At 40.6% G+C, this 21395-nt stretch overlaps 1 protein-coding gene across 1 annotated transcript in view; it reads right to left on the bottom strand.

The window, feature by feature from the left end:
• Positions 1-1124: 1124 nt before the first annotated feature.
• Positions 1125-21395, bottom strand: part of BARX2 (BARX homeobox 2) — a 43622-nt gene continuing 23351 nt past the window's right edge. Inside the window, exons 2-4 of the mRNA XM_026678623.2 lie at positions 12647-12944; positions 5481-5565; positions 1125-3853 (exon numbers count right to left, since the gene is read on the bottom strand). Of these exons, the coding sequence (XP_026534408.2) occupies positions 3605-3853; positions 5481-5565; positions 12647-12944 (632 nt within the window). The 3' untranslated portion in view covers positions 1125-3604. The remainder of the gene's footprint in view (positions 3854-5480; positions 5566-12646; positions 12945-21395) is intronic.

The following is a 21395-nucleotide window of genomic DNA, read 5'->3' as shown; positions in this document are numbered from 1 at the left end:
TACTTAAAGGTAGCCTCCATTTTATTTATTTTGTCAAATACTTACAATATAATAGAAATAAGAATAAACATAAGTTTAAATATAAGAAATAGGAACTAATAATTGGGGACAATAGGACAGGGATGGTAGGCATGATTGTGCGTTTATGCACGCCCCTTACAGACCTCTTAGGAATGGGGTGAGCTCAATAGAGGTTAGTTTGAGGGTAAAGGAGTGGGGGTTTGAGCAGGTGACAATAGAATCAGGTAATGAGTTCCAGGCATTGACCACTCTGTTGCTGAAATCATACTTCCTGCAATCAAGTTTGGAGCAGTTTACATTAACTGGTAAGACATTGTAACATATGATTTTATGTACTATGCTTAAATCCAGTCTTAGCTGGTGTAGTTCAAGGTTGTTTAAGCCTAGAACCTCAAGTCTGGTGGTGTAGGGTATTGCGAACAGAGGAATGTAGTACTCTTCTGGTAAAACACTTCTAGACTCTCTCAATTGTTTTTATGTCTGATATACAGTGCAGATTCCAGACAGCAGAACTGTAATTCCATGGCTATTACTTCCAGGTTCATTGATATAAGATTGTAGTCTTAATGTATATATGATCCATGATTATGACCTTCCATGCAGATGTGTCTTCTAGTACAGGACATGCTCTTAAGATTCTTCTCCAAGTTGACCTATACTTTGTGCAACTGTATGCTATGCAAGGCTTTATCTGATACCATCATCATTGTCTGGAGTTATCTAGCAAGTTGTAGTATGCTTTTAAGGTATATGGGAATGCAGGCTATTAGTTATCTTCTGTCTCACTATAGCTATAGGTCATAGAATCATAGGACTAGAAGGGACATAAATACATAAGAACATAAGGAGTGCTCTGCTGAATGAGACCTCTGACCCATCTAGTCTACCAGTTTGTTCTCATAGTGCCAACCAACTGTACAAGGAAGCTGACAACAGATTACCTTCAGAGGCAGTCCACTGCCATCAAAGCCAATAGTTATTGATCCCTAGCTAAGTTGATAGCCATTACCCATCACGTATCAAAGTAATGTATATAAAGGGACTTCTGCTCCATGGAAGCTTGGATGTTAAGGAAGAAAGATAAGAGAGAGAGAGAAAATTCCATTGACTCCTTTATTTACACATTTTATTTTTTAATTTAAAAATAAAGGTTATCTTGATACAGTTCTTTGCAGCATCTGCGCAAAAAAAAAAGCACCCTTTAACAAGACTGTAGGAAACAAGATGGTTATCTAAACTTTGGCACACAGGACTGGAAAATAAAACACAATCCCTCTCCTGCAATTTTTTTTCCTCTCAGGTTCATGATTTGTTTTCCTGGGTGAATGGTTTAGTGCTCCTTACCTGCATTGCTAAACAGGAGAAACAGTTCCAAGGTGGGAAATGGCAACCACAACAACAACAAATGGAACCTTCCAAAACTGATGGAAAGAGATGGACACGAAGACTCTTCCTGAACTGATCTGGAGTAGAGGATTCTGGGAGTTGAAGTCCACAGGTTTTAAAGTTGCCAAAGTTGGACACCCTTGATCTATATTGTTATAATTGTATGAATGTGGCTCCATCCACCAAAGGGTGAAGAACTTCAATCCCAAGGACTGCATCAAAGCCCCGCCCCTCCCTTATGTGTATCAGATGTGTAACCTGGTAAAATAAGGGCACCAGACAGTTGTGGGAACCCTCTTGATTCTTCTGACAGTCTGGTTCGCAGGTATTTTTTTTCTTTAAAAGCTGGATTGCATCACAATAGCATATCTATTTGCTGGAACTCATTACTCAGAAGAATATAGTTAATTGAATAAGTGATGACATTTCCCAACGTGTGAGCAAGCCTGAATCTCACACGGCTTGTGAGATTGGGCTGTTTCCAGTAAAAACTACCCTGACAAATTTCAGATCCAGTGAACTGACCTGATCTTTGTTTCATCCATTTTGCAAATAGATAAAAATTCAGTAACTCTGGAGCTTCTGCCATCACCAACATTTTAATACAATTCTTGGCACAAAGGCATCAAAAATACTTGCAAACCTTTACCTTGAGGGAACAAACATTTAAAAATACAAATGGTGTGTAGGAGCAAATAACATTTTTAAAAAAACAGCTTTCAAATACAATTTTGATGCACACTTTGGAGAGATAGCAACAGAGGCTGAAGGAAACTCCTAGCTGCTGCTCCTTAACATAAACTGGCCAGAGGTGAACATATAAAGGCTAAACTGGCTTTTGATTATGGCAGCTTAAATTCTTAACAATTCATTGCACAGTTACCCCTCGGGGAAATATTATATTCTAGTGTTTTGCTTGCTCTCCTATTAACTTCCACTTCATTTCCAGGGTAATACAGTATTCCAGATGATTGAAGGAAAAACTTGCTTTAGAGCTCCAGTCATATTCTCTGTATCGAAAGAAGCCATTAAATTGTATGCACTGTCAATCTGACTCAAGGGTTCTCCAGAAGAAATATGTCAGTCTGGCAGTGATCCAGTTGTGGAAGACTCTCATGCAAGATCTTTTCAGGATACACTTATGCCCAAGTGGATCACTTCTCTGTCTCCAGTACCACCACACAAGCCTTCTTCTACTAAGTTAAACCCAGACCACAGTCTAGATAGAGGGGACTGGAGACTGCTATTATGTCACCTCCCTCTTGTTATTGCCTTTCTACTCAGAGAAGCAAGTTGAGTAAATAGCAGAGTTGGGCTGGCAGTATCCATTCAGATTTGCCACTGATCATCTCCAGAGAACTTGATGTGCTCCTCAAAATTCCAGCCTCTGATGTTGATTCTGGTATTGTATGGAACAATATAATTTACTTACAGTGCAATGAGGACAAAGAGCAGCCAGTATGGAGCTGTGTGTATCAGCCATAGTTCTGAATCACAACTTCAGCCTACTGAATTGCTAAAATCAGCCCCGGATCATGGTTGATCAAATCAATGTGTTTGCTGTCAAGGCAGCTCTTCCTAGGTCATTTGCTTCTTCTCCCTCTCCTGGTGGCTTAAATGATCTTTTAGAAAATTAGCTCACCCAAGACTCACAATTCGAGAGCATCATTAATATTTCTCTTGACTGCCACCAAAATCACTCTCTGGCCAGCATAATGGGAGACATCCCCCTATTTTGAATGACCCACGAAAATGCTTTGCATTGGCACATTTACAAAACGCAACAGTGGGAATCCTGTTCTTTGGTAGTTGCCACTTAGAATCCATTTTAAAGCATTCTGAATAATAATTATAACAACAACAACAACAACACCAATTATGGCAAGAAAAAGAACCAGTATCTTCAGCATGCTGAAGTCCGTAAAATGCTTCTTCTCGTGGAAACATGAGGAGTTGAGTCGCTTGTGTTGTTTTGGAAGCGCCAATCTCTTAAGCATGCAGTTTTGGGGAGAATTTCTCATTCCAGGATACATGTAGGGAAAGTGTATACTTGACACTGGGAGTCAAGAAATCATCCTGGTTAACATTGGATCTCTTCATCCAACCGTCACCTATCACACCAACTGATATCTTAAGGCACAAGGTGCAGGGAAATCCAGTTTATGCATTGTCCCCTGGGGGAGCCTTGAGGTGGCTCTTAACTTGAGGTTGTCAGCCCTGGAGATGCCTCTGCTATGTGTTTAGGAGATCCATCCGTTTCCGAAGAGGAGCTCAACTGCTCCTTGGTCAACCCACAGTCTTCTTCTGCTTGGCTTTCCTTCAAGACGTCTGGCTGAGTTTGGCTGTTCAACTTTTCTTCTGCTTCGATTTCCTCTGAGGTGGGAATGGAATTTTTCTTTGGGCGGCCTTTGGGCTTTGTGGGTGCCTCCTGCCCTCCTTTCAGGACCTGGAAAAAAATAAATAAACGAAGCTGTTATGGCTGTACTGTAATCCTGCTGTCCAAGTTACAGAGAGGCGAATGGACCGATTTTTGCTTCTTTGTGTCGTCTCCATCTTAAGTTTATTTTGCTCAATGCCCTACATTCAGTGGTGGGATTCAAATCATTTAACAACCGGTTTTCTGCCCTAATGACTGGCTGGCTGGGCGTGGCCAGGGGGTGTGACAGGCAGCACTCGGTCTCCTGCACCTCCCTGGGAGGAAAAATGGGCTGGGGGGGAGGGGCTGTGCCACACCCCTCCTCCTTTATCCTGTTTTGGGCCTAGTAAGCCTCCCTGCACTAAACTGGGAGCCAAAATGGGGTGTGTGTGTGTGGGGGGGGCTTGCGCTGCCCTCCCTCGTGTCCCATTTTGGGCCTAGTAAGCCACCCTGAAGCCTCCTAGGAGCAAAAAACAGCTGCAGGGGGGGCTGCATTGCACTTCCCCCTGCACCCTGTTTTGGACCTAGTAAGCCTGCATTTACCTGGGAGCCAAAATGGGGTGTGTGGGGACTTCTGCAAGAAGTGGGGCAGGGCGGGGCAGGGCCAGGCAGAGGTGGTATTTGCAGGTTCTCTGAACCAGTCAAAATTTCCACTACCAATATGCCAGAACCGGTCCGAACCAGCTGAATACCCCCCTCCCTACATTGGTTGACATTAATGATCTCCTCCCCCGTTATTAACATTTTGTGCATTTTTGCCTAATTTACACATTTGCCGAGCCATTTCCCCTAATTTATCACATGCTCGCCTATTATTTTCACTGATTCGTACATTTTATGCATAAAAATACATATTTTATTGTTTTGGGGCAGGAGCAATGCGTGGAGAAGAGTTTTAATATATGCACTGTTTGAGAGGTGAGTCAGATATGCAATTAAAAGCAAGTAGAAAACATTCTTCCCATATCATGAACACTAGTCATTGGTGCTCCAGGCAGCACGCTATTTTCCATTTATTGATTTATTCATCCATCACATTTCTATACCTCCCATCTATCCCATCATGCCATCCCATCAAAATTTTACCATTGTGCAAATTCTGGAGACAACAAACAACTAGAGTCAAAATCACTAGACGTTTAAAAAAAAAGAACTAGAGAAAAAAAATCACACCAGTGCCCAAAACTTTATACGTAACTTGGCATTAATTAACTATGGTATTGTTTTTTATTGTGGATAAAATAAGGATTTCTTTGTCAAAGGCTAAACATCCTTAGGCCACAAAGATAAAAACTATAAAAATAATCTTGCCAAAACAAAAAACTGGTGAACCAATAGACACAAATATTTGCAATACTCAGATTATGATTATAAAATGAAGGCGACACACTCAAAAACTCAATCCATTTTTATGTGTTTTACCAACAGAACTTCAATTGCACCATTTTGAGGTTGTGGCTATTGTTTGACCCCATACCTTATAAAGAATCCTGGTGTCCCTTATTTTTTTGTGGGGTGGATAGGCTTAATTATGGTTTTAGAGACACCTTGAAATCAACTGATATGTTCCTCAGGGTCAGATTCAATCCTGTTGAAGTCACTCAACTGACAGTCAGTTTAACCATTATTACTCCCTCCGAATTCCTTAAATGCTTACCATTTTTTTCCATTTCATCCTGCGATTTTGATACCAGGTTTTCACTTGGAGTTGAGTGAGGCCCAGTGACTGAGCAAGATCCAGCCTAGAAGAGAAACTATCCAGATTAATGAACAAGAAGACATCATCATTCATTGCCAAGACCTGATTGCACTGCATCTTATTGAAAGAGAGCAAATGGTGCATGCATTATTGTGTGGATCAAGAGACCAGCAGCTTAATTGGACATGACTAATGATGAGAGAAGACCAATGACTAATGATCAAACAAGAGCAATGGCCACAATATTGGTCATTGAAGGGTTTCTAAGCCAGTCATGCCAAACTCAAGAGGAAGTTAGTCTAAGAAAGTAAATGAAGGCCTGTGCTCTAAATTTGCTTTTTAAAAGCAAACATTTTAATTTGCTTAGGGATTGTATTAACTAAATGGTTCTAAGCATTGGGTTTACTTCTCAGCAGGGATGCCTTGCACCCTTTCTACCAGTTCTGCTTTCAGATTACACAACATGAATTGTGTCGTGCTGGTTCAGAATAAAAAAAGAAATTGGTTACATTAAGAATGACCCTGTAAAAAAGGAATAGGTAACTTCCTCTGGTTCAGAAGCTGTACTAGATTTTATGTGGCATGCTGAGAATTGCACTGCAGAAGAGGATGAAGCCAGAGTCCATCCTGAAGAGCATTTCAGAAGATTGAAATGGTATTTGAAGCAATTGAAAGATATTCACTATTTATTTTTCCTCTTAATTCTTCTCAATCTTCAAAATTGTCAAAGACGGTCCTACTTTTTGGGCCCAACTGTTCTACTGGCTTCTGGGGGAAGGGTACTGACGTCTGGTTTTTGTTGTTGTTGGTATTTGCCCCAAGAAGCCATAAATCTGGTAGGTGAGCTTGCCATTTTAAACATGTTTATCTCCATTATAAAACCCTTAAGCTAAAAATAGCAACAACAAAAAATGTTCTCCTGCTGGACAGACTGTAGTATTACATGATCCACTAAAGAAGAAAAAAAGCTGGACAATACTGACCAAATTAACTGTAAAATTGGTGGGCAAAATAAAGTTCTATGTTGCATGTTCACAAGTTAGATGAGCTGCCTAAACAGGAAAAAAATTTCATCACAGTTGTGAGAAACTGGGGCTTAAAACATTTGATCTACTGTGTCTCAGAGATCTGGCTAAGGGTAACCAAATAAGCCTTTCTTTTTAGAGATAAGAAACTAGTGTGGCTGAGAAATGTTAAAGCAAGAATAGTTATGGCAAAAGACTTTTTATTTTACTTTGGCAAAGTACAACTATTGGAGTTGGACATCCTGGCTGATCTATTGATAGTTGTTAAGAACAAGAAGATCTTGTTCTACTTTCTGCTTTCTGACTGATTTTTAAGCCCAACACAGTCTTCTCTAACACAGCAGATAGCAGAGGGTATTCCCCTAATATCGGAACTGTGTTTACCTAATCATCAGAGCCAGGATGTCAGAGTGAAGCTCATGAAACTCACTGAACAAAGACACTTGAATGAAACTTGCTAGTGCTGCTCATGAGTTATGCCTTTTCCATGATTAATATTAGTGAACCAGAACATAAATGGTGCGGAGGCAACATAAACAAACATGATGCACCTTGTCTTGTTTCATGCACCAGCAGTTGCGCAACCAGTGATGGTGAATTAGTCTAAAGTTTCTCAACCATTTTTTTTTCTTCAGATGCCCTGCCCAGCGTATACAATACGTTCTGTTCCTTGTTTGCAGTTGTGGAAGAGTGGCAAAAGCATTTGTACTTTGTTTGGAAACAAGCGACGGCTATATAGGCTGAGATCATACAATTTAGCATAGCGGGGTTAACAAAACACAGTGTAGTGTGCCCCACTTAACAGGTTATGTCCAAGCAAAGGCATCATATTGTAGTTTAATGTGATGATCTGATACATACAACATGCTAAGACAATGGTGGGCTTCCATAGGTTGATATACAGAGATCCCCAAACATATTTGGTCTAATACAAATGAGATCTGGCCTGTGGGACTGTCCTGGAAACAGTGAAGGACTGGCCTGTGGTGCCTCTGCCAGAGAAAATAGAGCTTGGGAGAGGCATGTGTAGCACCCTGTGCTCCGTGTTTGGCCTCAGTGGCTTCCTGCAGCCCTCTGCCAATGAAAACAGATCCCCCCAGCCTCACCCAGGCCACCACAGCTGCCCTCAACACAAGTGATGTTGAACTGGCCATGCCCACCCTGGCCACGCCCACCCTGGTCACACCCACCCAGCCACCCAACGTCAAACGCAACCCTGATGCAGCCCTCAATGAAATTGAGTTTGACACTCCTGGTCGGATATAACATATTGGATGAACCGAACTGAAAAATCTTGCAAGAGAGGGGATGATGGGAAGCTGCTAGGAGCACAGTGGAGCTAGCATGGTTCATGAGATCAGCAGGTCCACATTCAAGACCTGGGTGCCACCATGGGACAGGGTGAGCTCTTGTCCTTCGCTCCATCTCCTGCCAAGCCCATGAAAAGAGCCTCCAACTGCCTGGGTAATGGTGACGTCACCAGCTAATCTTTTTCAACCCAAAAGCATCTTGGTGCTTCTGACATGAGTGCAATGGGATGGGAAGTCATTTACATTGAACTAGAAGGTCTCAACCAGTTTGGGCAACCTTTCAGCTCTTTGGGGCTTTATCAACCTGTCATTACAAGCAATGGCTAGAGATTGTGATCTATCCTCCACAACTGAAAGTGCACTTTCAAACCATATTTATTTTGTTTTTCAAGCTGTCCAGAGCTGCAGGGGACATAGAGAAGAAACAATAGTGTCATCTATCAGATGATTATTATTCTTATTTTTAACTTCTTCATGAAGCAGACAAATCCCAGCGCTGTGATAGGATGGAGGACTCACCACAATTTACTCCTGATCCATGAAAGTTCATGCAATCCTTGTTTAAAGTCCCCTGTGCTAGCAAGCCTAGGTTTGTATCTTAGGGCATTGAGATTGATCAAGTTGGCATCTTCAGAATCTCCAAACCATAAACATTGCCCAGAAAATTTTCTGAGAAATTGGATAACACAATGTATTCGCCCTTTTACTGTGGAGAGGCCTTCTGAGAAAGTATGTGCGCTCCTTCCTTATCAAATCAATCAATCGATTCCCAAAGTATCACATATTAGAGGTGAGTCTTCCCATTCCATTGAGGAAAAGGAAATGTGTCAGATTAATCTTCTTGGGCCAGATAACACATGCCTATCATGGCTAGATTACCTGTAAACCTTTCGGATTGGTTGCTGACTTGTGGAAAACTACTGATGGCTGCCTAGGAAACAGAGGCAACAAACACAAAGTGTGAGGCAAAAAGCCACAAAATTACCCTTGCTCATCAGGCTTAGTCATGTACAATGATGAGCAATATTAACACCAGCCAACTCAGAGAGCAGCAACAGCCTGAAAATGTGATCAAGGGGGCCATGGCTGACAGGCTCTTGAGAATTATAGGGACTTTGGGGATTACAATTCAGCAAGATCTGAAAGCAGCGTGCTTTGCCACCTATAATAGAGGTGTCAAACCCATATTGTCACGTCATCATCACGTGACATGTCACGACTTCCCCCCCTTCACTAAACTGGGGCTGGGTGTGGCCAGTGCACGATTCAACTGGCCTGCCAGTGGTGTGATTCAAATTATGGGCATGGCTTGGTGGGCGTGGTGTGACATGGCTTGGTGGTGTGGCTTGGTGGGCGTGGCAGGGGAAGGATACTGCAAAATCCCATTCCCTCCCCACCCCACTAACCTGCTTTCCAGCTCCGTTCTCCCGTGCAGGGCAACCAAAGAAGACCCAGCCGACCACCTGGGACTTGGGAGGCAGAGAATAGATGGGGACAGAGACAGTCAGAGGTGGTATTCGCCAGTTCTCCAAACTACTCAAAATTTCCACTACCGGTTTTCCATAACTGGTCAGAACCTGCTGAATACCATCTCTGCAGCCCGCGGCCGCAGGTTTGACATCCCCGACCTATAATGCTTAAAGCCACGCAAAGATTCAGAGATACTTAAGATACTGTCAGGTGCAAGCAACCACACACACACGCACACGCACGCACACACACACACACACACACAGGAAAAACTCAAATCGACTATTTTATTGTATTCTACCTATAGTACAAGAATCTCCCAAGACTGGTTGCCTTTCCTTGGGAACAAACAGATCAGGTTCTTGGAACGTCAGCAGAAGATCAGGCTTATGCCTCTTGTGGCTTTGCAAGGATTCAAGGTTAGTTTCCAGTTAATAACAACAACGTCAGCATATTGCCCCTAACAATCTGTGTCCTCATGTTACCAACTTTAGAAGGACGGAAGGCTGAGACAACCTTGAACACCGAACTCCTGGCTGTGGACAGAGTTAGCCTGCAATACTTCAGTTTAACCACTGAGTCACCAGGTCTCTTAATCCCTTCCTCTTTGCTGGCTGGGAGATCCCCAATGGATATAAGGTCAAACTATAGCGTTACAATTACCTGTGCAAATTGGGTGGGTGTGCCTTCCTACTTTGATACTGTTGATTCTTCTTTAAAAATAATTAAAATTATGCTCCATTCAGAGGGCTCAGCTTCACCATGGGCAATGGATTAAGCCCTTCCTGTTCTGAATTTCAGCACCCAGAACCCAATCTAGAATGAAACTCCAACCCTTTTAATTCAATTTTTGAGCCCGTTCGTTCTGTCATTCATTCCATGGTTCTTATTATGCAATGGATATTAGAACAATTGCCAGGCAGAATTGGTTTCCTTCTCTAGCAACTCCTTTTTGCTCTACCCTGACTGCCTATCTGCTCTCCACTAGTGCAAATAATTTGATTCCCCCTTTCATAGGAAACAAGCTTCTAAGTATCACTGCCCATAAATCCACCCTGGCAAGTATGCATGTATCTAGCACACGCACAGCCTGGTATGTATTTTCCACTGATATGATCTATTCATGTAGCCTTTGATTCTAAGGGAAAGTGTGCTTTGAAATCTGATCCGGTTATGAGTCCGAGCCTTCAGACAAGAGCGGAGTCATCTTCGCATGCTTAGAAGGCATCATAGTCCACTCAGCACCTGAACAGCTGAGAGCTAAGGGATTCCACTCTGTTGTGGCTGGAAAGGCAGCCTTGTCTTCAATGCTCACTCGAGAAAAAGACTTAAAACCTACAGAGGATTTCCTTCCTGAAGGGGGTGGTATGGACGAGGCTCCAATGTTGGCTGCTCTTAGAAGATTAAAACTAGGTATTTTGTATTGATTTAAAGCATCTGCCTGCTTGTCTTTTCTTCCCTCTGTAGCCCATAAAGTAGCCCAACTTTGCCCTTCAAGGCTGCTAAACGTTGTTGTTAGGAGATAATTTTGTGTGGTTTGTTTTTATTGGGTCACTTTTATTGGTTTTTATTGATTGGTCATTTTATTGATTGCGTTTTTACTGGCTGAGGAGTGGAATGAAAGTTCTGTCTCTCTGCCCTTCCAAGGGCAAATCAGCATTCCTCCAGTATACATTGCTCTGCTTGAATTAATCTAAATCTAGAACTTCTGAATGTCTTCTTTTCAAATGGTAAATATAGAAGATATTTTCCCCACACCCACCTTTAACCTGTTAAACATGGAGCAGAGACAAAAAGACATTCTCCTTCTATGTTAGTAGTTCACTAATTGTTCGCCCACATGTCACCTAGCTGGCTCTACCCATTAGGCATTTGGGGCAATCATCAAGGATAACAGAAATTAAAGGCTGTAGGGTCAGCTGCCTATCCAATCTCTGCCTTTGGGAACACAGAGCTATATATGCAACTGGAATAAGAAGGATAGGATCCTAATCTATTCATAGGAATGTTTAAGACATCAATGGCCACTGTTTGAAGAGCATCATGATTTGTGGATTACATGAGTACACAAGAAAGTTAAAGATAATTCTCATTTTGCAAACTCTGGCTCTTCTTAGCTATATGTGACTTTGAGGTGTAGCTTACTCAACTTTTCAGTCAAGTACTAATAATACTTCTACTTTTGGCCAGAAAAAGAATGGAAACTGATGAGTATTTACTCTTACTCTGGAGTAGCACCAGTGGTAGATAGGTAAAATATGTACAGAGTTTACATTATTTTCTCCATGGATTGGAGACGGTCACTTTCTCATTTCCTGTGGGCCTACATTTAAATACATGGACTTTGGGTTATGGTGGAGTTGTGACTCAGAAATCCAAGCCAGATTTAATCTCTCATTTCATTTGTAACATAAAAGTTATCTGTTAGTAACAGTAAGCTATTATCTCGCTGCACAAGTTTCCAAATTGCCCTGGGATAATGCAATGAACAGGTGTTTGTGGTACCACTGTGGTACCTCTCTGTCCAGCTTGCAATGTGGAGGTGAAAACCATAGATTAAATGCAAGACATGTTGTCCTTTCATTTCAGAGAGAAACTCCTACTTCTAGAGAGAAATGGGGTAAAATCCTTAGGAATATTTGTTTCTAAGCGATTCTCCACTTCCTTTTCCTCCAATTTTCTTAGATTTTGTAGAGGGATTGGGGGAACTTTCATTTCTACCATCGCCATTTAGTCCTCACCCAGCCATTATTTTGAATGATCTATCGTAGAGCAGTAGTCAAAACTCTATATTATAATAACTTGGCTCATGCAGGATTTCTGCTGCCTTCTTAAAGGCCACTCTCACTTCATAAAGAGAAAACTGATACGGCCTCTTCTAATATTGGTGTCCAGGGTAACCATTCCTGCTAGTCCTCAGGGTATGTATGACTCAGCCTTGAGTTCAACCCACTTTCAAAGATTCTCCAAAGCTGGAATATTCAGAAGACAATTTTACCACGCTAAGGCTGCATAAGTGATTGGTGGTAAATTCGTAACATGGAATTTGACACAGACATATCATTTTCAGTAGCAACTTCCTCTTAGAACCAGGCTAGTGCAGAAATGCAGAAACCTCTAAATGACCTCCAGATGCTTTAGAAGCTAAGTCCCATGATCCCTTGCCACTGTCCATGTTGGCTGAGGTTGATGGGAGTAGAAGTCCAAGACATTTTAAAAGCACCAGGTTGCCCATCAAAGCATCAGTGTCTCCTCAACCAGTTGGTTTGTTCTTTCACCCACCCACCCTCCCAACCAACCCAATCTCTCCTCCACCAACCTGTCTGGGGTGGACAGATACTTCTGCTTTTGGAATTTCTTCTCTAGTCCCATCAACTGCAACTCTGTGAAGATGGTCCGGCTGCGGCGAGGCTTTTTCAAGGGGAGGGTGGGCTGTTCTGTCTCGGATTCACTGCTTCCGTGAGTTTCGTTGGCTTGGGTCTCTGAACAGATGTTTCCCGAAGGTGGAAGTGGTGAGAGAACCCGAGAGGTGCTCACTGAAGGAATGAAGTGAGAGACTGCTGAAGGCTGTCTGGTAATGACAGAGATGAGTGGATAAGCCCGGAGAGAAGAGGAGCCTGGGAAATAAACATCAGAAAGAAAGGCATTACTGAGAGAGGTTGGCTAGACAGATTGTTTCATCTTTAAGGTCCCAGCTCTACTTTGATCAAGATTTGATGAATGCATAGTTACATAGTGGATAACATAAGTACGTCAGCTGGGACCACCAAAGACAGGATAGAGGTGATCCTTCTTTTTAGTGCCTTCCATTTTCTTTCTTTTGCTTAAAAAAACCATGTTCCACATGCAGCATAAGCTTTAAGTGATTACCTACAGGCGGTGGTGGGATTCAAGTAATTTAACAACCGGTTCCCTGCCCTAATGATTTCTTCCAACAACCAGTTCACCAAACTACTCAGAAAGAACAACCGGTTCTCCCAAAGGGGTGAGAACTGGCTGAATCCTACCACTGCCTTCAGGCACCAATCGATTGGGGGTGGTATCGGAAAAGAGAGTCCCTATTAGTACAAAGAAGGTAGTTTCTCTTCCCTGTTCAAGGCTCTCAGTCCTGAATGGACCACCATGCATTTCCAATTAAATATACAAAATCATAAAACTGGGGCGGAAGACATGTAGATTGCATGTGATCTAGTTAAGGCCTATGCAGCTGTTCCAGCCTCTGACATGCTATTTGCTTTGATTTTCATCCTTAGGAATTAGCATTGGACGGTCCAAGAAGCAGAACATCAAGGCATGGCTGGCTGTTACTTTCTTACAACCTGGGAAGAAGCATTTATGGACTTCAGGAAATTCATCTATTGTACTGAAGGTAAATGAGTTTGTTTATTTATTTATTTATTTATTTATTTATTTATTTATTTGTCAGTTGTTTACAAGATACAGGTATAAGAATAATAAGATATAAGAGTTTCAGTGGAGATATTGTAAAACCCCGTTTCATTTTCTTCATTTTAAAAAGAAAATTAATGGTCTATTGGCAAGCAGAGCCAACTTCACAAATCAGTGTTCTAGAGGCTATTGTGAAATAAATGTAATACACCTTACAGCGCTAAGGGAAAAGCTGCAATTGTTTGTAGAAGTGTTAAGAGTGCTTGTCTCCATTGGAAGTTTGGACAAATCAATTTATTTTATGTCTGGACTTGTTTGGCATGTGAAAAATTCAACATATCTAAAGCATGATATTATATGGACATTATTGTTGTTTGCACTTCGCACATTTTATGCATTTGATACTCGAAACACTTTTGTAATTTGGAGTGTTCTTTATTCTGAAATATCTACCTTTAATGACTGTTGGTACATTTTCTGAATAAGAGGAGAGTAAAAATCTACAACAGAAGGGTTTTGGCCAAGGTATTTAGAGACATGAGTGTGAACCAAGTCAATGTACTTAAAAACACAAGCCAAATAAATTCAGAAGCATGTGTTTGTGCATATGTATGCTGGTACACTTTCCATGTTACTTGAGCATGGATGCTTGTAAATAAGTAAAATATTTAGGTTGAAGAAGAAAGCATGGTAGCAAAATCATTTTTCTGCAAACAATGTAGCAGGAAAAACAACACAGTTTACTTAAAAACTGTTTTGCTATCAAGATTCTTCCATAGTTTTCAGCGGAGACACCAAGGAAACCACAAACGCCGTTAAAAAGTAATAAATCAATGACACTCAAAAACCACAAACGCCATTAAAAAGTAATAAATCAATGACACTCAAAATCTATACTCAACCACAAAGTCTGGAAGATTGAAATCATTACAGGGAAGCATTTTTGTTTAGCAAAGTCTTTCTTCTTAGCACATCAAAGTCGTTGGGCTATAATGGTACTTTCCGTATTTGGGTGGGGTTCGAGGACAAGAAGGCCATGGGTGGCTGCAGTTTGGAAGAGTTAACACAACTTTAAGGGAAGGTGGTGGAAACTTCATAATTAGCTCACAGGGAAATGAAAAATAACATTTAGCCGACACAGGTAAAAAGTTATGTCCAAAAAAAAAAATCTGGTTTTTCCTAACCTTCATCTTTCAATTTCATGGAAAAGGAAGTGTGTCTGCCTTTTTTTGGAGGGGAGGGGCTCCCAAGGAGAAGAGCCATTTTGCTGAAGTTGCCACACCTGGAGTGCAAAGTTGTTCAAATCAACCGGCTGCCAATTGCCATGTTGTAACTGAAATCTGAACTCTCTGTCTCTCCCTGCCCCGATTTCTCCCAGCATCCATGGTTTTATCAATCCATTTCAGGGACCACCTTGGAGTTATTTTCCCCATGGCTTTGAAGATTATGGTTTCCACCACTGCATTCTTCTGCTTTGGTTGTACATCTGGATAGCTCCGCTGGTAGTAAGGAGGAATTTGTTGCGTCTCACGATCCTTTAGGGTGGAGAGTGTAACTGAAACTGTAGGAGGGCCAGGGAGGGTGGAGAAGAAACTTCTGAAGAAGTTTGCAGTACTATGGCAACGAGGAAAAGATGGTGTGTGCTGTCAGTGGTATGATGAGTGAAGAGGTCATTGGCAGAATGGTACATGGGGTTTATCCTTATCCTACCATTGCCTTGGAACAAGGCACTGGTAGCCATGAATGAGAGGACTCTTCTTCACCTACATTTCTCTTTAGAACATAATCATAAAGCTGGAAGGGACCTTTGAGGTCTTCTAGTTCAATCCCCTGTCAAGGCAGAAAACCTTATCACCATCTTGGTCAAATGGCTGTTCGGCTTATTTCTGAAAACCTCCAGTGATTAACTGTTCCATTGATTAATTGTTCTGACTGTCAGAAAATGTCTCCTTACTTCTAAGTTGGATCCCTCTTTAACAAGATTCTACCCAATACTTCTTATCCTGCCCTAAGGTGCTTTGGAGAATAAATCAAAATCCTCCTTCTTGGATACTGGAAGACAGCTATGATGTCCCCCTGCCCCAATCCATGATTATCTAGTTCCCTTAACTGTTCACTGTCCACTTCCATGCCCCACTACCTTTGTTGCTCTTCTCTACACACTTTATTTTTCATTTTTATTATTTCTTTATTCTTTCCTTCTTTAGGACAAGGTCACCTTCTGGTCAGTGCAACCACTTCTGATCAGGTTGTATTCGTTCATAAGTTTTCTCTTCCCTGATTCAGTTCTAAGCCTGAAAGCCAACACATTTAGTAGATAACCACCTGTAGAATGAATGAATGTTTATCATTCAGCCTTTCCCAGAATCGCCAGAGAATCCCCAGACTGAAAATCCAGCTAGCTGTTTACCAAACCTGAGTTAGAAGGATTCATATTTCTAAGCGATGTAAAGTTATTTAACTTTTCGGTGTTTTTAAACTCATAAACAAAAAAGTGGGGAAAAAACCTTAGGGCTGCCTTTCAAGTTAAAAGGAAAACAGTTAAAAAAAAGAGATAAACAATTAACCAAGCTCGGCAGATAAGATGTTGGCCATAAACTCAGATGACCCAAGCTCTATTCTGAGTTCTGACTCATGGCATGACCTTTAACAAGTCACTTTCCTTCCCCATCTCCATTTCATTTTCTGGCATCCCACTCCTCAAAATGCTGACTTGCAAATAAATCCCATTAATTGGAAAAATCATTGTTGTCATCAGTGTTCGTCCCTGTACAGGTAGTCCTCAATTTATTACCACATTTGACACCAGAATTTCTGGGCTAAGCAAGGCCATTTTTAAGGGAGCCAGGCCCAATTTTCATTTGGCCATGTTTTTTTGGCCACGGTTGTGAATGAATCACACAGTTGTTAAATGGATCTGGTCCCATCCCCCCGTTGACTTTGCCTTTTGGAAGCTGGTTGAGAAGGTCAAAATGGCCAATCGTATGACTCCGGGATCCTGCAATTGTCATTAACACATGTCATTTGTCAAGCACCCAGATTTTGATCATTGCAGAGATACTGTGATGGTCGAAGTGTAAGAATTGGTGGTAACTCACTTTTTTCAGTGCCGTTGTGATTTTGAACAATCGCTACATGAATGGTTGTTAAGTCAAGGACTACCTGTATACTATTCTCATTTTGACAATCAACCTGCAAAGCAGGTTAATGCTGTCATCCTATCAGGGTTTTTTTTAATTCTCTCTTTCCACATGAGGAGTTTTTCTTTTTGTATGTTGAATGAAACAGCTAAAGCTTCCCCTTAAAGCAGAGGTCTCCAACCTTGGCAACTTTAAGCCTGGTGGACTTCAACTCCCAGAATTCTTCAACTTCCAGAATTCACCTGTAATCGCCTTTCTTGAACTCTGTGAAGAATGATTTATAGGAGCAGAAGCTCTGCATAACCAAAGGGAACTCATGTGAGTCATACTGTTTTGCACTGAGCTGAAGGTAATCAGATCTGTTCCATCAGCAGGACAAGACTGGAGGTGGAAAGAACAAGATTTACAAGGATCCCCAATTCCTTCCCTTGGTAGCTTTCTTGAATGTCTCCAAGGGAATAAATGAATTGATTGGCCAAAGCCCACTTAAGTGAGTTCATGGTTAGGATGAGATTTGAAAGGTCAACTTCCTGGTTGAAGAGTCCACCATTAACACTACCTGGGCACAACACAATGTGCTAAAGAATAATAATATGAGTAGGACCACATAGAAGCTGGTTTGAGTTCCAATGAGAATTGTTTTGTTGAGAAGAGTAGAAATAATTTTCAGAAACTGGAAAAATAATAATATTAACAATTGGATTCATGTGACTCATCTGTGGTTGGAAAAACAATGTTATCTGTGAATACAAAATGACCCAATATGTTTTTCTGTAGCAGATATTTTTATAATGTTATAGAACCATTAATTTCCCCCCTAAAATAAATTTAGAAATCTGTTTGATACTTGGTATGTTTGTTGGAGGAGAGGTGTTTATGTTTTGAGTTGTAGCTTTATTTTTAGATGATAGATAGACGATAGATAGATAGATAGATAGATGATAGATAGATAGATAGATAGATAGATAGATAGATAGATAGATAGATAGATAGATAGATAGATAGAACGAACATCAAGATAGACAGATACAATTAGCCATGTCAGGCCAAGTTTTTGTTCCAGGCAAAACTTGGCTAAATCTTTTTTTGGAACAAAAGTAAAAGGAAGGAAAGATTTATGGGTTGGCGGGTTGCTGGCATGTCAGCTTCGCTGGGAGGCAGAAATAAGATCTTGGCTGAGTGAACACTGTCTAAGATGATGGAGGAAGAAAAATAAATAATAAGAAAAAATAAATGAACTGGCAATGGAAGAGATCTTCTCTGCTGGCTGGAGACAGTCAAAACAAAACACAAAGATAGAAACAAACTTTTCTCCCACATTTCTGGCTACAGGTATGCAGAGATTCCTAATTCCTGATTGCCACTGCCTCCACCCACCCACCCTTCATACTAGGAAATGGATCCTTCACCCAATCCAGAACGAATGGACACATTTTATGTTCATTTGCTTTTTTTTTTAATGTGAAATAGTCATTTTTTTTTTTTTTTTAAATTAACCTGCTGTTCAAAATGCATAAATTCTGCTCAACGCTGCAAATTAGATTTTAGGTAATTTATGGCAACTGCAGAGGGATAGTCTAAATTAAACTCCCTATTCCCTGTTAAAAAAGGAGCTGAAATGAAAGGACAACATGTCTTGCATTTAATCTATGGTTTTCACTTCCACCGTTGCAAACTGGACAGAGAGGTACCACAGTGGTACCACAAACACCTGTTCATTGCATTATCCTAGTGCAATTTGGAAACTTGTGCAGCGAGATAATAGCTTACTGTTACTAAGAGATAACTTTTATGTTACAAATCAAATGAGAGATTAAATCTGGCTTGGATTTCTGAGTCACAACTCCACCATAACCCAAAGTCCATGTATTTAAATGTAGGCCCACAGGAGAGAAATGAGTAAGTGACCATCTCCAATCCATGGAGAAAATAATGTAAACTCTGTACATATTTTACCTATCTACCACTGGTGCTACTCCAGAGTAAGAGTAAATACTCATCAGTTTCCATTCTTTTTCTGGCCAATAGATCATATTCTGGCCTAGTTCATGCATGTGAAGAGATGGGTTGGCTGGTTCCAAAAACACAATGAACCTAATCGAACCTAACAGTTACTAGTTAGTCTAATTGTTCAGAATAGTCTAATTGTTCTGGTAGTTAAAACAATTAATTAGTGGGACAGTTTGCCTCCAGAAGTTGTGGGTACTCCAACCCAGGAGGTTTTTAAGAAGAGACTGGACAGCCATTTGTCTGAAATCGTATAGGGTTTCCTGGTTGAGCAGGGGGTTAGACTAGAAGACCTCCAAGGTCCCTTCCAATTCTGTTAATCGGTTAAAGTCATGCTGTCTGTAGGGAAAGTACTTTATGCCACTGCTTTGAGCCTTCAGTCTTCCAAGAAAAACTTCAGTTGCAATGAAGAATGCAATTAAATTCAAATTTGACAAATTAATTAACCAATTAGCCAAACCTCGGCTAAAAAGAGAACATCGAGGATTTCTTCATTGTGCTTTTAAAATCTCAAAGATTAGTACACAAGGTTCAGTTCAGTTCAGTTCAGAGGTTCAGTTCCTACTTCTTTAAATCTCAGATTCCCATTCATTTCAAACCTTCCCATTTGTTTTACTTCTACCGCAAGTGGTATTTGCACAGCCCGTTCTTACTTTTTTAAAGCAACCTTTCAAACTCAACTTTGCTGTTTAATTGGGCATAATAATGGTAACGAATGATTCTCACTGCAGTCTTGCACTTAAAGCTTTCTTGCCTTAAGGTGTTTGGAGGTTAGAAGGAAAGGATGAAAAAAACACAACAAAAAAACCAAAAAAAAATCCAGTTCCTAATCAGGGAAGATAATTAACACACTAAGATGACAGCTTAAAAATACTACTATATATGTCTTCAAGGCAAATGCTCTGACAGTAACTAATTAGCTCTAAAATATTTGACAATCTGCAACTTTTGGAAAAACCAGAAGTTAATGAAGGCAGTCCTGAAAAGTAATGTTTAAACCTAATTTAATGTGTATTATAACGACTCCACCCATAGATTATTTATCAGCCATAATCATACACTTGTCTGATAGCTAGACTGAAGGGTATTTGTAGGGCAGAGACTTGAAGCTAAATCATGGTTTGTTTAGTCCTGATTGGCTGAATCAGCTACCCTTGGCTAGATTTGTACAAGATGCTACATTGATTATAGTTCTCTATAATCTTGTATGCAGCCAGAATATGGCTTATCTGCCTTTTAGATTTATTTCTCTTACATTTCTTTAGAGAAGCAATTTTATAACTGTGCCAGGATATTTAAATACCCACAGAATTTATGATTTTCACAGAGGCTTCAGATTGAAGGATGATGATTCTTTATCTGTCTCCTTCCTTCTGCTGTAAATACAGGGATAGCCTGTTAAAGTAGCAATTCACAACCTGGCTGGCATATGCACACACCCTTTTTGGCTTTTTGGTTGTCTCTTCTTGAATGTAAACAAAGCACAAACCCCACTCCCTTCTAGCACTGATGTTATTCAGTTGAGTAATAAAAAGTCTGCAAGAAAACAACCAAGCTCAGAAAGCACCAAGGACTACACAGTTCAACCTGAGCTATGAATATTCCGGTTCTTTCTTTATTTGGGATCTTCTGCTAGTGTTTTTAAGTTATTTTTCTTTTTTTTAAAAAGTATAATAATTCCATCTTCAATTGAACAGTTTGTCATCCAGGTACAAATATCTTTGTAAAATCATAATCAAAATTTACAGCATTATGCACTACGTTAGTATCAATTCTACAATATAATAATAATAATAATAATAATAATAATAATAATAATAATAATAATAATAATAATAATAATTGTTTTTAATTATTTTTGATCAGCATTATATACAAGACTGATGTAATTTTGGGGCTGTTGCTCCCCAAGGCACAAAGGATCAGTTATTCATCATAACTCGGTGGTGCAGTGGTTAGAGTGCAGTCCTGCAAGCTACTTCTGCTGCAGCCAGTTGCCTGCAATTTGACAGTTCGAATCTCCCCAGGCTCAAGGTTGACTCAGCCTTCCATCCTGCTTAGGTCAGTAAAATGAGGACCCAAATTGTTGGGGGCCAGAGGCTGAATCTATAAATTGCTTAGAGAGGGCTGTAAAGCGGTATAGAAAGCGGTATATAACCCTAAGTGCTATTGCTATTGCTATAACCTGATAGCTTTAGAAAGTAAAACGACTGTTGGGTTCTGTTGGTATGTTTTCTACCACACAAGCCAGGAAATGGCTCCTTCATTAGTCTTGACTGCTTCCCACTCACACAGATTCTCCCCGGGTGACATTAAAAATTGATTCATCAAGAAGAGTGGATCCCATTTTGACAGGTTAAACAGCAGCCTTACAAAAGGCCCAGGTGGTGGCTGCAGACATAAACATGCTTAGCCCCATTGAACTAAAACATGTACGAGATCCGGTTGCAAATCCACCTCTGTATTCAAAAGGCACATTATTAACTTAGCATATCGGCATTTGAATGAAGGCATGCCTAAATGTAAATCAAT

Source organism: Notechis scutatus, chromosome 7 (genome assembly GCF_049901735.1).
Source record: "Notechis scutatus isolate UNSWTSFEM ecotype Mainland chromosome 7, rNotScu1.2, whole genome shotgun sequence".
NCBI classification, from domain to species: Eukaryota; Metazoa; Chordata; class Lepidosauria; order Squamata; family Elapidae; genus Notechis; species Notechis scutatus.
Note: the sequence above shows the minus strand (reverse complement) of the source record. Positions and strands in the feature narration are given on the sequence as shown.